The following is a 15,587-nucleotide window of genomic DNA, read 5'->3' on the forward strand; positions in this document are numbered from 1 at the left end:
GTTTCTGACACCCTTCCTTGTCATTTCTTTGTAAAAAAAGTAGTCAAATTTACCAACTGTTGAAGGCCTTGTCACTGTCTTGGTGAGGCTGCCCTCTGCTGGCCACATGGGCAGCTGCAGAGTGGATCTGAGTTTCCTCCGGCAATTGATTCTCAATTTGACTGTATTTGGCATATAATTCTTTTGAGGAATCACCACACTATTTTAGTTCATGGTATCAGTTTGAGGTCATTCTCTAGTTTCACTAAGAATAGTATTTAACATGTATTGAGCACCAAGCCCTAAGCACTGAACTTAGTTTTACATGAATGTCTCATTTATTCACAACAATCTTACAGGTAAAAGTATTATTTCTACTTTACTTTTAGGAAACTGAGGAATAGAGAGACTAAGAAATGTTCCTCAAAACACTCAAAGTTGTAAGAAGGGGAGCTGGGATTCAAATTCAGGCAGACTGCACCAGGTTTGTTACCACTAAGCTATGTAGCCTCTCATGGTGTTTCTCTATTTTTAATTTATTCATATCGATTTCTGGATTGAAGCAGTGAGTGAGGCATCATGCAAACACTCTCATATCTCTTGGAGATTTTTTATTTCTCCAATAAATTCACAAAAGTGTCCAGAAAGCCACAAGGTGTGACCCAATAAGCTCAAGTCATCCCCAAATTAGTCTTCTGGAACAGTCTACTTGCAAAGATCATCCAAAAGCAAAAACTTAAATTTTGCCAGGTCAGAAAGTAACTGAAATACTAGCAATTTGCTATTATTGGCTATATAATTTTTATTTATTTTTATTGAAGTATATAATTGATTTACAATGTTATGTTAGTTTCAGGAATACAGCAAAGTGATTCAGATACATACATCCAAATCAGCATGTGGGCTCAGTAATTGTAGCACATAGGCTTAGTTGTCCTGTGGTATGTGGAATCTTCTGGGCCAGGGATCAAATCTTTGTTCTTTGCATTTGTATAATCTGCTCAGACGCTCAGTCATGTGCAACTCTGCGACCCCATGGACTGAACCTGCTAGACTCCTCTATCCATGGGATTTTCCAGGCAAGAATACTGGAGTGGGTTGCCATTTCCTTCTCCAGGGGATCTTTCCAACCCAGGGATCGACCTGGGTCTCCTGCATTGCAGGCAGATTCTATCAACTGAGCCACCAGGGAAGGCCAACGATACATACATATATCTTTCAGTTCAGTTCAGTCGCTCAGCCGTGTAGGACTCTTTGCGACCCCGTGACTCTATATATAAAACATTATATTTTGGCTGAGCTGGGCCTTTGTTGCTGTGCGCAGGCTTTCTGTAGTTACAGCGAGTGGGGCTACTCGAGTTGCAGCACATGGGTTTCTCATTGTGGTGGCTTCGCTTGTTGTAGAACATGGGCTCTAGACACGTGGGCCTCAGTAGTTACAGCATATGGGCTTCTGTGGCACTCAGGTTTAGTTGCCCCCAGGCATGTGGAATCTTCTTGGACCAGGGTCAAACCCTTGTCCCTTGCATTGGTAGGTGGATTCTTAACCACTGAACCACCAGGGAAGTCCTGTATTCTTTTTCATTATAGGTTTTTACAAGATACTAAATATAGTTCCCTGTACTATTATGGATCTTTGTCGGTTATCTATTTTATATATATATAGTAGTGTGTATTTCGCAGAAGGCAATGGCAACCCACTCCAGTACTCTTGCCTGGAAAATCCCATGGACGGAGGAGCCTGGTGGGCTGCCATCCATGGGGTCACGAAGAGTCAGACACGACTTCACTTTCATTTTCACTTTTCACTTTTATGCACTGGAGAAGGAAATGGCAACTCACTGCAGTGTTCTTGCCTGGAGAATCCCAGGGACAGATGAGTCTGGTGGGCTGCCGTCTATGGGGTCGCACAGAGTCGACACGACTGAGGGGACTTAGCAGCAGTAGCAGCAGCAAGTGTGTATTTGCTTATCCCAAACTCCCAATTTATTCTTTCCCCTGATCTTTCTCCGTTGGTAACCATAAGATTACTTTCTGGTGCTCGCTTCGGCAGCACATATACTAAAATTGGAACGATACAGAGAAGATTAGCATGGCCCCTGCACAAGGATGACACGCAAATTCGTGAAGCGTTCCATATTTTTGAGACACGTGCACCCCAATGTTCATCGCAGCACTGTTTATAATAGCCAGGACATGGAAGCAACCTAGATGCCCATCAGCAGATGAATGGATAAGGAAGCTGTGGTACATATACACCATGGAATATTACCCAGCCGTTAAAAAGAATTCATTTGAATCAGTTCTAATGAGATGGATGAAACTGGAGCCCATTATACAGAGTGAAGTAAGCCAGAAAGATAAAGAACATTACAGTATACTAACACATATATATGGAATTTAGAAAGATGGTAACGATAACGCTATATGCAAAACAGAAAAAGAGACACAGAAATACAGAACAGACTTTTGAACTCTGTGGGAGAAGGTGAGGGTGGGATGTTTCAAAAGAACAGCATGTATACTATCTATGGTGAAACAGATCACCAGCCCAGGTGGGATGCATGAGACAAGTGCTCGGGCCTGGTGCACTGGGAAGACCCAGAGGAATCGGGTGGAGAGGGAGGTGGGAGGGGGGACTGGGATGGGGAATACGTGTAAATCTATGGCTGATTCATATCAATGTATGACAAAACCCACTGAAATGTTGTGAAGTAATTAGCCTCCAACTAGTAAAAAAAAAAAATAATATTATCCTTAAAAAAAAAAAAGATTACTTTCTGTATCTGGGTCTGTTTTGTAAATAAGTTGATTTGTATCTTTTTTTTTTTTTTGGATTCCACATGTAATTAATATCATATGATATTTGTCTTTGTCTGGCTTACTTCACTTAGGATGATAATATCTAGGTCCATCCGTATTTCTGCAAATGGCATTATTTCATTCTTTTTTTGTGGCTGAGTAATATTCCATTTTATATAATGCAATATCTATACTGGAAGTCATGTATATTTATTATCATATATATAATGGAAGCCATATATATATATGACATCCCTGGCTCAGTCTATAAAGAGTCTGCCGACAATGTGAGAGACCCAGGTTCGATCCCTGGGTTGGGAAGATCCCTTGGAGAAGGAAATGGTAACCCACTCCAGTATTCTTGCCTGGAAAATTCCATGGACGGAGGAGCCTGGCAGGCCACAGTTCATGGGGTCACAAAGAATTTGACACAACTGAGCGACTAACACACACAGCCATACACACATATATATACCACATCTTCTTTATCCATTCATCTGTCAATGGACACTTAGGTTGCTCACATCTTGGGGATTGTAAATAGTGCTATTAACATTGGGGTGTGTGTATCTTTTCTAATTAGAGCTTTCCTCTTTTCTGGATATATGCCCAGGAGTGGGATCATACGGCAACTCTTGTTTTTAGTTTTTTTTTTTTTTTTTTTAAAGAAACTCCATACTGTTCTCCATAGTGGCTGTGCTAACTTACATTCCCACCAACAGTGTAGGGGTGGAGGGGGATTTCCTTTTCTCCACACTCTCTCCAGCATTTATTTGTAGATTTTTTTAAATGTGAGGGAATAATGATTTATTGAAGGCCTACTATGAACCAAGTGACTTATTTGTAGACATTTTGATGATGGCTGTTCTGATCAGTATGAGGTGATCTCTCATCGTACTTTTGATTGCATTTCTCTAGTAATTAGTGGCTCAGTGCTGAAGAATCCACCTGCTGATGCAGGAGACTTGGGTTCGATCCCTGGGTCGGGAAGATCCCCTGGAGAAGGAAATGGCAACCCTCTCTCCAGTATTCTTGCCTGGGAAATTCCATGGCCAGAGGAGCCTGGTGGGCTACACTTAATGGGATTACAAAGAATCAGACATTACTTAGCGACAGAGCACGCACACACCAGTTATTCATCCATAGCTTTCAGTTCCACAGGAGGCTGGAGGCCTGCACCTATTTCCCAGCTTTCCTTGACAGCTGGCTTCCATCATGACAATAACATGGGAGTCACCGACAAGATCTGTTTCTAAGGACAGAGAAAGGGCAGATGCACGTTTCTCCTCGGCTTCGGGCACTTCTGGCAGCTGCAGCCGCAGCGGAGGCGCTAAGTGCGGCTCTTGCATCCCTTCCTGCACAGACACTGCAGTTCCAGCAGCAGCAGCACTTGTAGGCTCGGCTCTGGTGCTGACGGCAAAGGTGCAGCAGCCAAGGTTGACATTCACACCACAGACACAAAGCCCCACTCAGACCATCTTCTCCTCCAGTAGCCAGAATTTAAAAAAAAAAAAAAAAAAAGCATGAATATAACATTTCCCTCAGAGAGGGGAAAATGCCAAAGAATGGTGGAAGATCCTTGAATATCAGTGACACAATCACTGTAGTACTGGTGAGGGTGATCACGCAGCTCTGCCCTTCTTCATGTCACTTAGTTGGGCCCTGTGGCAGGATGGGGTTCTTCCTTACAGGTTCTTGATCTCAAGGCCTTGTAAACTGCACTTCAAATTTATCCAGACAAGGCTGTTTTTTGATATGGATGTTCACATTTATGGCTTATATGCATTTACCTGCGCTGAGGAACAGTCATCAAAGCACCCCTCAAGAGAGATGCCTGCTTGTCTCAAGATTTGGGATTGCAAATATCACTTTTAATTTCCTATTTGGATTTCAGCAATCAGCTAGGCTTGCATCCTCGGTATCCATTTCACTTCAGTATTTGTTGGGGAAATAATCACAGGGTTAAGTTCAGGGGGAACTTTCCCAAAGGTTTCTGGGAATACTGATAGTGGATACACAGAAAATCTTGTGTATTCTGGAAAAATATGGGGGGATGACGTTAGGCTTACTCAGGCCTAGGTGGTCTCCTTGATTGGAACAGTTTAAGGAGGCATCTGGCACCCACTCATGTGGCAAGTTCATTCTTTTTCTGTCTACTTGGACTGCTACCAGCAATATAGTAGTAGTATACCACCCTGGCAGCAGCATATCGCCTTACAGGGATTGAACCCAGGCCACAGCAATCAAAGTTCTAACCATTAGACCGTCTGAGAAAAAATTGCTCACTCAGCAAAGCTCTGGGGGTCAGCATACCTCTCCCAAGTCAAACACAGATTCTACTTGTTCCCTACCCTCTCTACACTGCATTGTAGGCCTCTTCAAATCTTGGTGAAAGCATTTACATTTGGGTATTGTGCTTCAAATGCATTTTTGGGTAGCCCTTGAATCTACTGCTCACAAGTCAGACCTCAAACAAGAGGTTCTCTACGTGATACAAGCTCCCATTGTCTGCAGCACATACAAACTGAATCTGCAGCTTGAAGTCAAGAATCGGAGGAGTCCGTGGTGTTTCTGAGCAAGACTGCCCATTCGGATACCTATCAGGATTTTCTACTGGAGATTAGGCATTCTTCATGGGACACATGTATCTGCAGTGTGGACTGGGTATGACGTGACAGCTTACCTGTGCACCTAACAGCACTCTACAATCCATTAGATGCAGGTACAGTTGAGACTGGGCCTGAGGTAACCCTCATGTTGCTAAACTGCCTATTTGTACCTAAACCAATGAGATGGCTGTGGGTGGAGAAAATGTTCAAGGTTGGTTTACAGGTAGCTCTGCATGACATGCTGACATCAGCAGTGAATAATAAGGAATTACAGCCCTATGCAGGACACTAGTAAAGGAAAAATGGCCCAAAGTCAGATTCAAGAAGGTATGAGACTCTCCTGTACCTGAAGACAGATGGTTTGTCTGGATCCTGATAGAGGACCAGGGACTTGTCCAAAATGAAACTGAACTTCCTGCAACAGGCTCAGTGTCCCATGTGAAAGTTTACCACAGGTTTCCTCAAAGTTCAAGGCTGTGGGCACAATCTTGGTCCACAATGTGTGCCCACCAGCCCTCACCCTAGAAATCGCACTGAGCACCTGAAATCCAGGGCCCCACTATGCTGGGCCTGGGCTCAGTGCCAGGGAAGAGACGAGCCACTGATCAGCCTGAGGGAGGCCACTGCCCTCAAGGGTGCAGTGCCCTGATGGGGCTGGGTCCTAGGTCCTCTGCTTATACCTCTGTTAGCCATTTCCCTACCTGAATGTGAGCGATTACCCACATTCCCTCAAAGTTTTTTTTTGTTGTAAGGTTCTCTATTTACAATATGGGAGTTAGGGAAAGACTGTTTTTTTTCCCCTCTGGTGATACTTGGTGAATAGTGGCAACGGGGCAGAAGCTCTGGTTCAGAGAAATATTTCTCTACCTCATCCTGGATGTCCTTTGAGGGCCTGGATCTGAGTAAGGGCCGTGGACCTATATGCCCACTTATTCAACCTTGTCAGCTCTAATCACAAGTAGTATTTTGCTCCAAGTACTTGACAAATGGGGTCTTCTTGTCTTCTGTCTTGGGTACACCACTCCCTGGACAGCAAAATTCAGTGTCAAGCAGGAGCAGGTCTTTGGTCAGTGGTTGCTTTTTGTTTCAGTTACTGGGTGATACCTGACTGGAGCCTGAAAGCCCCCTATCAGGGGTCAGCAAACTTCCGTAATGTCATATAAGACTTCCCCAGGTGTCCAGTGGTTAAGACTCCACGGTTCCACTGCAGGTGGCATGGGTTCAATCCTTGGTAGGGCAAGTTTGACATACAGGGAAAAAAAAAAAAATCATTTAATGGGGGGGAAAGGAGATAGATTAGGAGCTTGGGATTAAAACATACACACTACTATATATAAAACAGATAACAAGAACCCACTGTATAGTACAAGAAACTATATTCATTATGTTGTAATAACCTATGATGGAAAGGAACCTAAAAGATGTGTGTATGTATAAATATATAAAACTCCATCATTTGCTGTACACCTGAAACAAATAAATTAACTATATTTCAATTAAAAAATCATAACATTTTAGACTTTGCAAGTCATAAGGTCTCTGCTGCATCTATTCATCTCTGCCACTGAAGTATGAAAGCAGTCAGTGATGGGTGTGGCTGTGTTCCAGTATACTCTCATTACCGCAGGCAGGATCTTTGGTTGTGGAGTGCACTCTCTAGTTGTAGCAGGTGAGCTCTAGAGTGCAGGGGCTTAAGTAGTCCCAGCACGGGGGCTCAGTTGCCCTGAGCATGTGGGATCTTAGTTCCTCAACCAGGGATTGAAACTGCATCCTCTGCATTGGAAGGCAGATTCTTAACTACTGGACCACCAGGGAAGTATATTTTATTCACAAAAACAAGCAATAGGCCAGATTTTGTCCAAGAACTGCAATATGCCAACCACTGATCCCGAGGATACTCAGGAGACAACCTGGCTGTTGAGGGGACTAAGCTTCTCTGTGAGACAGAAACTTCTCAGGTCTGGTGCTTTACTGAGAGTTGCACATGGGTGCAGAATACATCACTGCATGTGTGGAGTTTCTGACCAAGCGGCAGGAGCTGAGGCCCCAAAGTGAAGGCTGCACTGGAACAGGTAGAACCTTTTCCTTCATCAGAAACACCAACTGCTTTATTTCAGATCAGGCCCAACCCCTTTACTTCCATGGTCCCTGGGGGGGTACTGTTCTCATTGGGACCTCAGGAGCCCTTGTGCTGTGGCTTGACCACCAGCCCCTCTCTGGTGATGGCCCAATTGTAGCTCTTGGGGGAATCCAAAGCTTCTTCCACCCGTGCCTCCAGATTCTCTCGGGTGATGAAGTTTTTTGCGTCCTCCTATTGGAAAAGATGAAAGTGAAAGAGGAGAGTGAAGAAGTTGGCTTAAAACTCAACATTCAGAAAACTAAGATCATGGCATCTGGTCCCATCACTTCACGGGAAATAGATGGGGAAACAGTGGCTGACTTATTTTTCTGGGCTCCAAAATCACTGCAGATGGTGACTGCAACCATGAAATTAAAAGACACTTACTCCCTGGAAGAAAAGTTATGACCAACCTAAACAGCATATTAAAAAGCAGAGAAAGGTCTGTCTAGTCAAAGCTATGATTTTTCCAGTAGTCATGTATGGATGTGAGATTTGGACTATAAAGAAAGCTGAGCACCAAAGAATTGATGCTTTTGAACTGTGGTATTGGAGAAGACTCTTCAGAGTCCCTTGGACTGCAAGGAAATCCAACCAGTCCATCCTAAAGGAAATCAGTCCTGAATATTCATTGGAAGGAGTGATGGTGAAGCTGAATCTCCAATACTTTGGCCACCTGATGCAAAGAACTGACTCATATGAAAAGACCCTGATGCTGGGAATGATTGTAGGTGAGAGGACGACAGAGGATGAGGTGGTTGGATGGCATCACCAACTCTACGGACATGAGTTTGAGTAAGCTCCAGGAGTTAGTGATGGGACAGGGAAGCCTGGCGTACTGCAGTCCATGGGGTCGCAAAGAGTTGGACACGACTGAGCGACTGAAATGAAATGAACTGGAAAAGAGAAATTCAGCTGAATGAGAGTCCCCAGAACAAGGCTGCCGGCTTTTAGCCCACTGAAGGAGGGGCTCCAGCTCTGCCGTGGGAAAGATGTCTGGAGCCTAGGTCTTCTCTGAGCGCCCCAATGATCTTCCAGTGGAAGAACATTAGGCAGCTTTGTCACCTTGTTTTAAGACAATCATTCCCTGAACACTTAGGGCAAAACCCAAGCACCCCAGCTGTGACACGTCACTGGGCGGAATCAGTCTCTAGGCCTCGCTGCTTTTAAGTCTCACACCTGCCATCTCACACCAAAACGTTTAAGCTTTGATGACTTTCTCACCTTCAGGACAAAGTATAAACTCCTAGGGAAACGCGGAGGCCCGTCTCACAGACACCGTCTAGCCACGTGAATACTGCAGTGGCAACTTGACAGACGCTCTCGCTGCACGCCTCCTCTCCCAAACCCTCACCTGCGAGCCTCCTCTCAAGACTCAAGGCTAGTCTCTTCTCTCCGCACCTCCCGCCCCCCTCACCGCGCGCTGGTCTAGCAGCCCCACCCTCTGGAGACGCGGCCCACCTGCAGCTGCAGCACTTCCCGCTCCTTGAGCTGGGCCCAGGCCTCCGCCTCTCGGGCTTCCCGGGCCGCCTCCTCCGCTTGCCGCCGCTCCTGCTCCCGTGCCTCCTGCCGCAGCCTGGCCATCCTGGGAGGGGCGAGAGGCCCAGGCTGAGCGTGGCTGGGTGTCTCGGGGCCGGTCAGGCGGCCCCGCCCCGCCTCCTGCCCCACTCACCGCAGCTCATGCAGCCGCTGGTTCTCCGCCTGGTTCCAGGCCATCAGCTCGCGGTGCTCAGCGGCATCCTGCAGCGCCTTGCGCTCTGCCAGGACACCGGCCCGGGCCTCATGCGCTTTCCTGCGTACCTCGGTCACGAACTCCTGCCTGGACGGGAACGCGCCCAGGGTCCGCAGTGTCTTCAACTGCCCGCCCTAAAACACACGCCAGAGGGCGCCGCCTCCCCATCCATCACATACCTGAGGGCGCGCACCGTCTGGCGGTACTGCCGGTAACGCTCCGTCAGCACGAAGAATTCCGCAGGATCCACGGCGGGCGGGGTCGCCACGCGCCCGATCTTGGACTTGGCCGGCGGGTCGTGGCGGGTTTTTCGGCCGCGCGCGAGGAACAGAAACTGGGCTGGAGGGCGGCCTAAGGGCCGCGCGCCCAGGGTGCTCAGCGCGCGCAGCATGGCGAGACCGCCCCGTCTCCGGCACGCCGCAGGGCATCATGGGGGCCCGGAAGTGGTCGCGGTGCACCACGGGACGTGTAGTCCGCGGGCTCCGCCCCCACCCTGTGGAGCCCGCAGTTTTGCTTGCGTCCGGGGCCCAGAACCTGGCTATTGTCCTCCGCGGGGCCGACTCCCGCCCGCGTGTCCGCCACCTGCATCCCTCCAGCTCCCATTCAGGGAGTAGGGGTGAGAGAGAGAGAGGAGACAAAGAGAGATCTGTTAGCAGGAGTCAGAGAGGAGAAAAAAGAGAACTCGATGCCAGAACTTTAGGGGTCTCACACCTTTATTGGAGGGCGGCGGGGCGTGGCGCTCGGAGTCCAGTCTGCAGAAGAAGCGGGCGGTCATTCCAGTGGACGTTCTGGTCACCTGACCGCGGAACTGTGGCTTTACCCGCCCCCTCTTCCCAGCCCCTCCTGTTCCTATTCCATCTTTCTCTCTCCCGTCCCGGCTTGGCTTCTCTGCGCAGGATCGGCAACCGGTAGTTTTGCGACTCCCACGTCCTGTCGTTGCCCTTCGCCTCTTAGAGGATTCAGCGTGCGGGTTTTCTAGCTCATTGGGCGTACGGATTCTTTACCAGCTGAGCTATCAGGAGAGCCCAACAGCAGGGACACAGGGGGGCATCTCATCATAAATTGTCGCTGTCCTATCATAAATTGTTGTGAAAGTGAAAAGTCGCTCAGTCGTGTCCGACTCTTTGCAACCCCATTGACTGTAGCCCACCAGGCTACAGTAATCCATGTAATTTTCTAGGCAAGAGTACTGGAGTGGGTTGCCATTTCCTTCTCCAGGGGATCTTCCCGACCCGGGGATCGAACCCGGGTCTCTCGCATTGTAGGCGGACGCTTTACCGTTGTCGAGAATTCTGGAGTATCAGATAACGGCACCCACAGCTAGCTGTACCAGGAGGCATATCAGTGATGTATTATCCCCCGACCCCCTCAGTTCTTAGCTGGCCCTGTAGTGGCCAAGGGTGGGGGCCTTCCACTTTACTTACCAGCAGTGTCTGCACCAGGTGCTGCTTCCTATGTAGGAGCCACCGGGTCATGGTCCTTCTCTTCCAGGGCACACTGTCCTCAGGCGAAGCCAGAGCATCACTTGGGAGGGTATGGGCAATTTGGCCTGGGCTTTGAGCTGCAGTTCCCAGAACCTTTTCTTAGAAGGGAACTGAGGCTGTAGCCTGCCTTCCCCACCCCCACCCAAAGCTTGAGGTAGGTGAAAGAACCCCAACCAGCACCTTCTTTCTATTTAGGCTGGGGAGATTCTTCACCTACCTGGGGGCCTAGGAGGTTGCTGAGGGTCCCGGGGTGAGCTGGAGGCTCGTATTCCTCCAGGGTACCAGCCGTGGGACCAGTGCTGAGCCTTTGAGGGTCCAGGGTGGGCGGTCAGCAGCAGCAGCAGCAGCAGCAGAAGCAGGAGGCCTAGCCCAAAGCTGGCCATAGCAGGGCTGCTCCCATAGACAGTGGACAGCACTCGAGTCTGACACTCCCAGACAAAACCCCTTCCTCTTCCTCCAGGGTCCCCTTGGACAGCTGGCACTTCTAGGGCAGATTCAGTGTCTCCTAATGTTCTTCTCTCATCCTGCTATTGCTTCTTATCCCAGGACTACAGGGGTCTGGACTCGGAGGGCTCCTGGCAATGAGCCGCCTCCCAGAGCCCCTGGGGCACAGAGGCTCTCAACTTTGCCAGATGAGGGCCCTCCCCAGTACAGCAGGCCTACCCTTTCTTTCCTCAGAGATCCTAGAAGTGAAGTTAGATAGGGGAGATGTCCAAGAGACAGGCAGCAGTGTGGAGGCACTTGGGCCCCCTGCCCCTACCCCGCACCCCCCATGCTGGGAAACCCGTTTCCTTGTGAGTTGCTCTCTCTTCCTTCCATGGCAACTGGGGATGTGAAATGGGTGTGTGGATAGAGGGCCTAGGGCTTCTACCCTTTGTCCCTGCCACGCCAGGTGCAGTGGGCACAGGCATAGTGTTGCTGGCAAGAGATGAAGGAAAGGAGGCTTTTCAGGGTATGGGCTGGGGTAGAGGGGCTTGGGAGGGGGAAGAGGAGCAGCATGCCATGCCCCTATGAGAGCTGCATCTGGACAAGCCCCAGCCTGGGGGAGGGTGGCTCTTCATTTACCAGGGGAGGGCTGTGGGCCAAGTGGCTCCTTGCAGGTGGCTCTTCCAGGAAGCAACGGAACCCAGCCAGGCAGCCCCGAGATTTATTGAGCAGGTGGTTCCACCCCCTGCTCTGGGCCCACAGGCTCCAATGACCTCTTGGTGGGGGACAGCTTGCCACCAATCCTCTTCCCTTCCTAGTGTTATGTTCAGCTGCTGGCCTGGGGTCATCAGATGCCTCCTCCTCCCATTTTCCCAGGGATCTGAAATCATTGGACTCCTTCTTCAGCCTGGCCTATGCCCCTGAGGTCTCATCGATGCACTTCCCTGGCTTTCTCAAGCTCCTGCCCTTAGATCTAGAGACCTTTCGCAGCCCTCTCTGACACACCAAAATGGTGGGCCTAAGAGAGGCAACTCCTGGGGTCTCCCTGAGTCCCACCTAGCTCAGAGCTCTTCCTGGTAGAAAGGTTGGGGGCCGAAGAGGGAGGGGCCCAGCAGCTTGTTAGTAAGTCTGGGGAGATCTATGACCACCCTTCCTGAGGGCTTGTTTGCCCACCTGTAAAATGGGTTGGGTGGGATAGTCCTCCTCACACCTGGACACCAGGGCCGAGTCACTCCAGTGAAAGGAGCTTTGGGTGGGGCATAACTATACAGCAGATGGCCTCTCCTCCAAGCAGGCCCCCAAAAGGGGGCCCAGTTAAAGGGGCAATGCGGCCTTTGTGGGTCTGTCTGCGAGTGGTAGGAATAATTCTGCCTCTCAAGGTTCCAACCACTCCTTATCCTGTGCTCAATCCAGGACCATTTCATGGAATTGGGCACAGCTGCCCTGGAATGCTAGAAACAGGCTTCTGCCCTAGTCTGTGTCAGCTCAGCTTTCTGCTGCCAGCCACCAGCCTCTGAGGGGCAGAGGCCAGTTTATGGGGTTAATAGCCAATCTCTCTTTGGATAGCAATTTAAACAGCAAGTACAAGGGTAGGGTCAGGCTGGGTATTCACAGTGGCCAGTCATCAGGAGAGCAGGTGCATCAGATCCTGTGGCAAAGATGGGGGAGGTGACATCATGAGTACCTAGACTTCTGCCGCCCAGGCAGGAGGGCATGGGTGAATTTCTGAATTGACTTACCAGAAATGAGTACTTGGACTGTATAATAAGTTAAGTTGTTTGGGAAACAGATTTTTTCCCTTTATGTATTGGTTAACCAAGAAACTTTTAGGATAGCATTTACTTTGTTCATTTTAGTCATTCAGTCCTGTCCGACTCTTTGTGATCCCATGAACTGCAGCACACCAGGCTTCCCTGTCCATCATCAACTCCCACAGCCTGCTCAAACTAATGTCTGTTGAGTCAGGGATGCAATCCAACCATCTCATTCTCTGTTGTCCCCTTCTCCTCCTGTCTTCAATCTTTCCCAGCACTAGGGTCTTTTCCAGTGAATCAGTTCTTCACACCAGGTGGCCAAAGGATTGGAGTTTCAGCTTCAGCATCACTCCTTCCGATGAATATTCAGGACTGATTTCCTTTAGGATTGACTGGCTGGATCTCCTTGTAGTCCAAGGGACTCTCAAGTCTTTTCTCCAGCACCACAGTTCAAAAGCATCAATTCTTCAGTGCTCAGCTTTCTTTATAGTCCAACTCACATCCATTCGTGACTACTGGAAAAACCATAGCTTTGACTACACAGACCTTTGTTGACAAAGTAATGTCTCTGCTTTTTAATATGCTGTCTAGGTTTGTCATGGCTTTTCTTCCAAGGAGCAAGTGTCTTTTAATTTCATGGCTGCAGTCACCATCTGCAGTGATTCTGGAGCCCAAGACAATGAAATCTGTCACTGTTCCACTGTTTCTCCATCTATTTGCCATGAAGCGACCAGATGCCATGACCTTAAAGTTTTTTGAAATGTTGAGTTTTAAGCCAGCTTTTTCACTCTTCTCTTTCATCAAGAGGCTCTTTAGTTCCTTTTTGCTTTCTGCCATAAGGGTGGTGTCATCTGCATATCTCAGGTTATTGATATTTCTCCCAGCCATCTGCAGTTTGTACTTCATCCAGCCTGGCATTTCCCATGATGTACTCTGCATGTAAGTTAAATAAACAAAGTGACAATATACAGCCTTGACATACTCCTTTCCCAATTTGGAACCAGTCGGTTGTTCCATGTCCAGTTCTAACTGTTGCTTCTTGACCTGTATACAGATTTCTCAGGAGGCAGGTAAGGTGGTCTGGTATTCCCATCTCTTGAAGAATTTTCCAGTTTGTTGTGATCCACACGGTCAAAGGCTTTGGCATAGTCAATAAAGCTGATGTTTTTCTGGAACTCTCTTGCTTTTTCTATGATTCAATGGATGTTGGCAATTTGCTCTCTGGTTCCTCTGCTTTTTCTAAATCCAGCTTGAACGTCTGGAAGTTCTAGATTCATGTACTGTTGAGGCCTAGCTTGGAGAACTTTGAGCATTACTTTGCTAGCGTGTGAGATGAGTGCAACTGTTATGGTAGTTTGAACCATCTTTGGCATTGCCTTTCTTCGGGATTGGAAACATTTACTTTGTGGGTTTAGGTAAAATGACTAAGTTCAGTAAACTAGCTTAGTTCTGGTATGGGTTTACAAAATGTTTTATTCAAAGGCCCTGGTGTTCATTTTAAAAGAGGAATGGAGTGCCTTTATTTTTTCTGTAATTTGATCATTATCTTGCCTGAAAAATCCAAACATGAACTAAATTTCCCAGGGGAAGCTCTGGTCCTTCTCTCTGGCCACATACTCAGCCTTTCAGGAACATTTGCTCTCCTCTTCCAGATTATAAACTCTGGAATGGAATTCATCCTTGTGTCCCTGTCAGCAGGACACAGAAAGTCATTTGTTCACCACTGAACTCTTAACTCATACTCAGCTCCGAGAGCACATCATTCCAGTCCGGGGCTGCTGTCGTCAGCTGGAAAAGCAATTCTGAGTGGAATGCTCAGGTGCTGCAGGAGCAGGGCGGCACCCTCCCTGGGGCCCTTCTCCCCTCCCCTCAGCAGGTGGCCTGGGCGAAGGACGGAGCATTAGCTAGAGTCTTGGCAATAGGGCTGCAGTGGGTGCTCCATGGTAAGGAGCAAAATGGAGAGACGCCAACGGGGGAGGCGGGCAGGGAGAGAGAGAGGGAGTGTGTGTGTGTGTGTGTGTGTGTGTGTGTGTGTGTGTGTGTGTGTGTGTGTGTGTGTGTGTGTGTGTGTGTGTGTGTGTAGGGGGGAGGTCTGTAGCTTTGACGCCAACGGGGGAGGCGGGCAGGGAGAGAGAGAGAGAGGGAGTGTGTGTGTGTGTGTGTGTGTGTGTGTGTGTGTGTGTGTGTGTGTGTGTGTGTGTGTGTGTGTGTGTGTGTAGGGGGGAGGTCTGTAGCTTTGACGCCAACGGGGGAGGCGGGCAGGGAGAGAGAGAGAGAGGGAGTGTGTGTGTGTGTGTGTGTGTGTGTGTGTGTGTGTAGGGGGGAGGTCTGTAGCTTTGACGCCAACGGGGGAGGCGGGCAGGGAGAGAGAGAGAGAGGGAGTGTGTGTGTGTGTGTGTGTGTGTGTGTGTGTGTGTGTGTGTAGGGGGGAGGTCTGTAGCTTTGACGCCAACGGGGGAGGCGGGCAGGGAGAGAGAGAGAGAGGGAGTGTGTGTGTGTGTGTGTGTGTGTGTGTGTGTGTGTGTGTGTGTAGGGGGGAGGTCTGTAGCTTTGACGCCAACGGGGGAGGCGGGCAGGGAGAGAGAGAGAGAGGGAGTGTGTGTGTGTGTGTGTGTGTGTGTGTGTGTGTGTGTGTGTAGGGGGGAGGTCTGTAGCTTTGACGCCAACGGGGGAGGCGGGCAG

The 15,587-nt window shown here is 48.9% G+C and overlaps 1 protein-coding gene and 1 non-coding gene across 2 annotated transcripts; one reads left to right on the forward strand and one right to left on the reverse strand.

Moving 5' to 3' along the window:
- The first annotated feature begins 2,016 nt into the window (after window positions 1-2,016).
- On the forward strand, window positions 2,017-2,123 carry LOC133045385 (U6 spliceosomal RNA). The gene has a single exon (XR_009690246.1). It is a non-coding gene; the product is annotated as a U6 spliceosomal RNA (small nuclear RNA).
- A 5,073-nt stretch (window positions 2,124-7,196) lies between these two features.
- MRPS26 (mitochondrial ribosomal protein S26) lies at window positions 7,197-9,682 on the reverse strand. Its single transcript, XM_061126737.1, has 4 exons — window positions 9,421-9,682; window positions 9,182-9,328; window positions 8,971-9,094; window positions 7,197-7,701 (listed from the first exon to the last, which is right to left on the reverse strand). Exons 1-4 carry the CDS (start codon window positions 9,630-9,632, stop codon window positions 7,567-7,569), a joined length of 618 nt encoding a protein of 205 aa, XP_060982720.1. The 5' UTR covers window positions 9,633-9,682; the 3' UTR covers window positions 7,197-7,566.
- Window positions 9,683-15,587: the final 5,905 nt, after the last annotated feature.

This window comes from Dama dama, chromosome 23 (genome assembly GCF_033118175.1).
Source record: "Dama dama isolate Ldn47 chromosome 23, ASM3311817v1, whole genome shotgun sequence".
Taxonomy (NCBI): Eukaryota; Metazoa; Chordata; class Mammalia; order Artiodactyla; family Cervidae; genus Dama; species Dama dama.

Coding starts and splice junctions, on each gene's coding strand:
- MRPS26 (XM_061126737.1), bottom strand. CDS start 9,632: ATGCTGCGCGCGCTGAGCACCCTGGGCGCGCGGCCCTTAGGCCGCCCT. Junction 9,095..9,181: donor CAGCGGCTGCATGAGCTGCG/GTGAGTGGGGCA, acceptor CGCCCCTCCCAG/GATGGCCAGGCTGCGGCAGG. Junction 7,702..8,970: donor GGGAAGTGCTGCAGCTGCAG/GTGGGCCGCGTC, acceptor CTTTTCCAATAG/GAGGACGCAAAAAACTTCAT.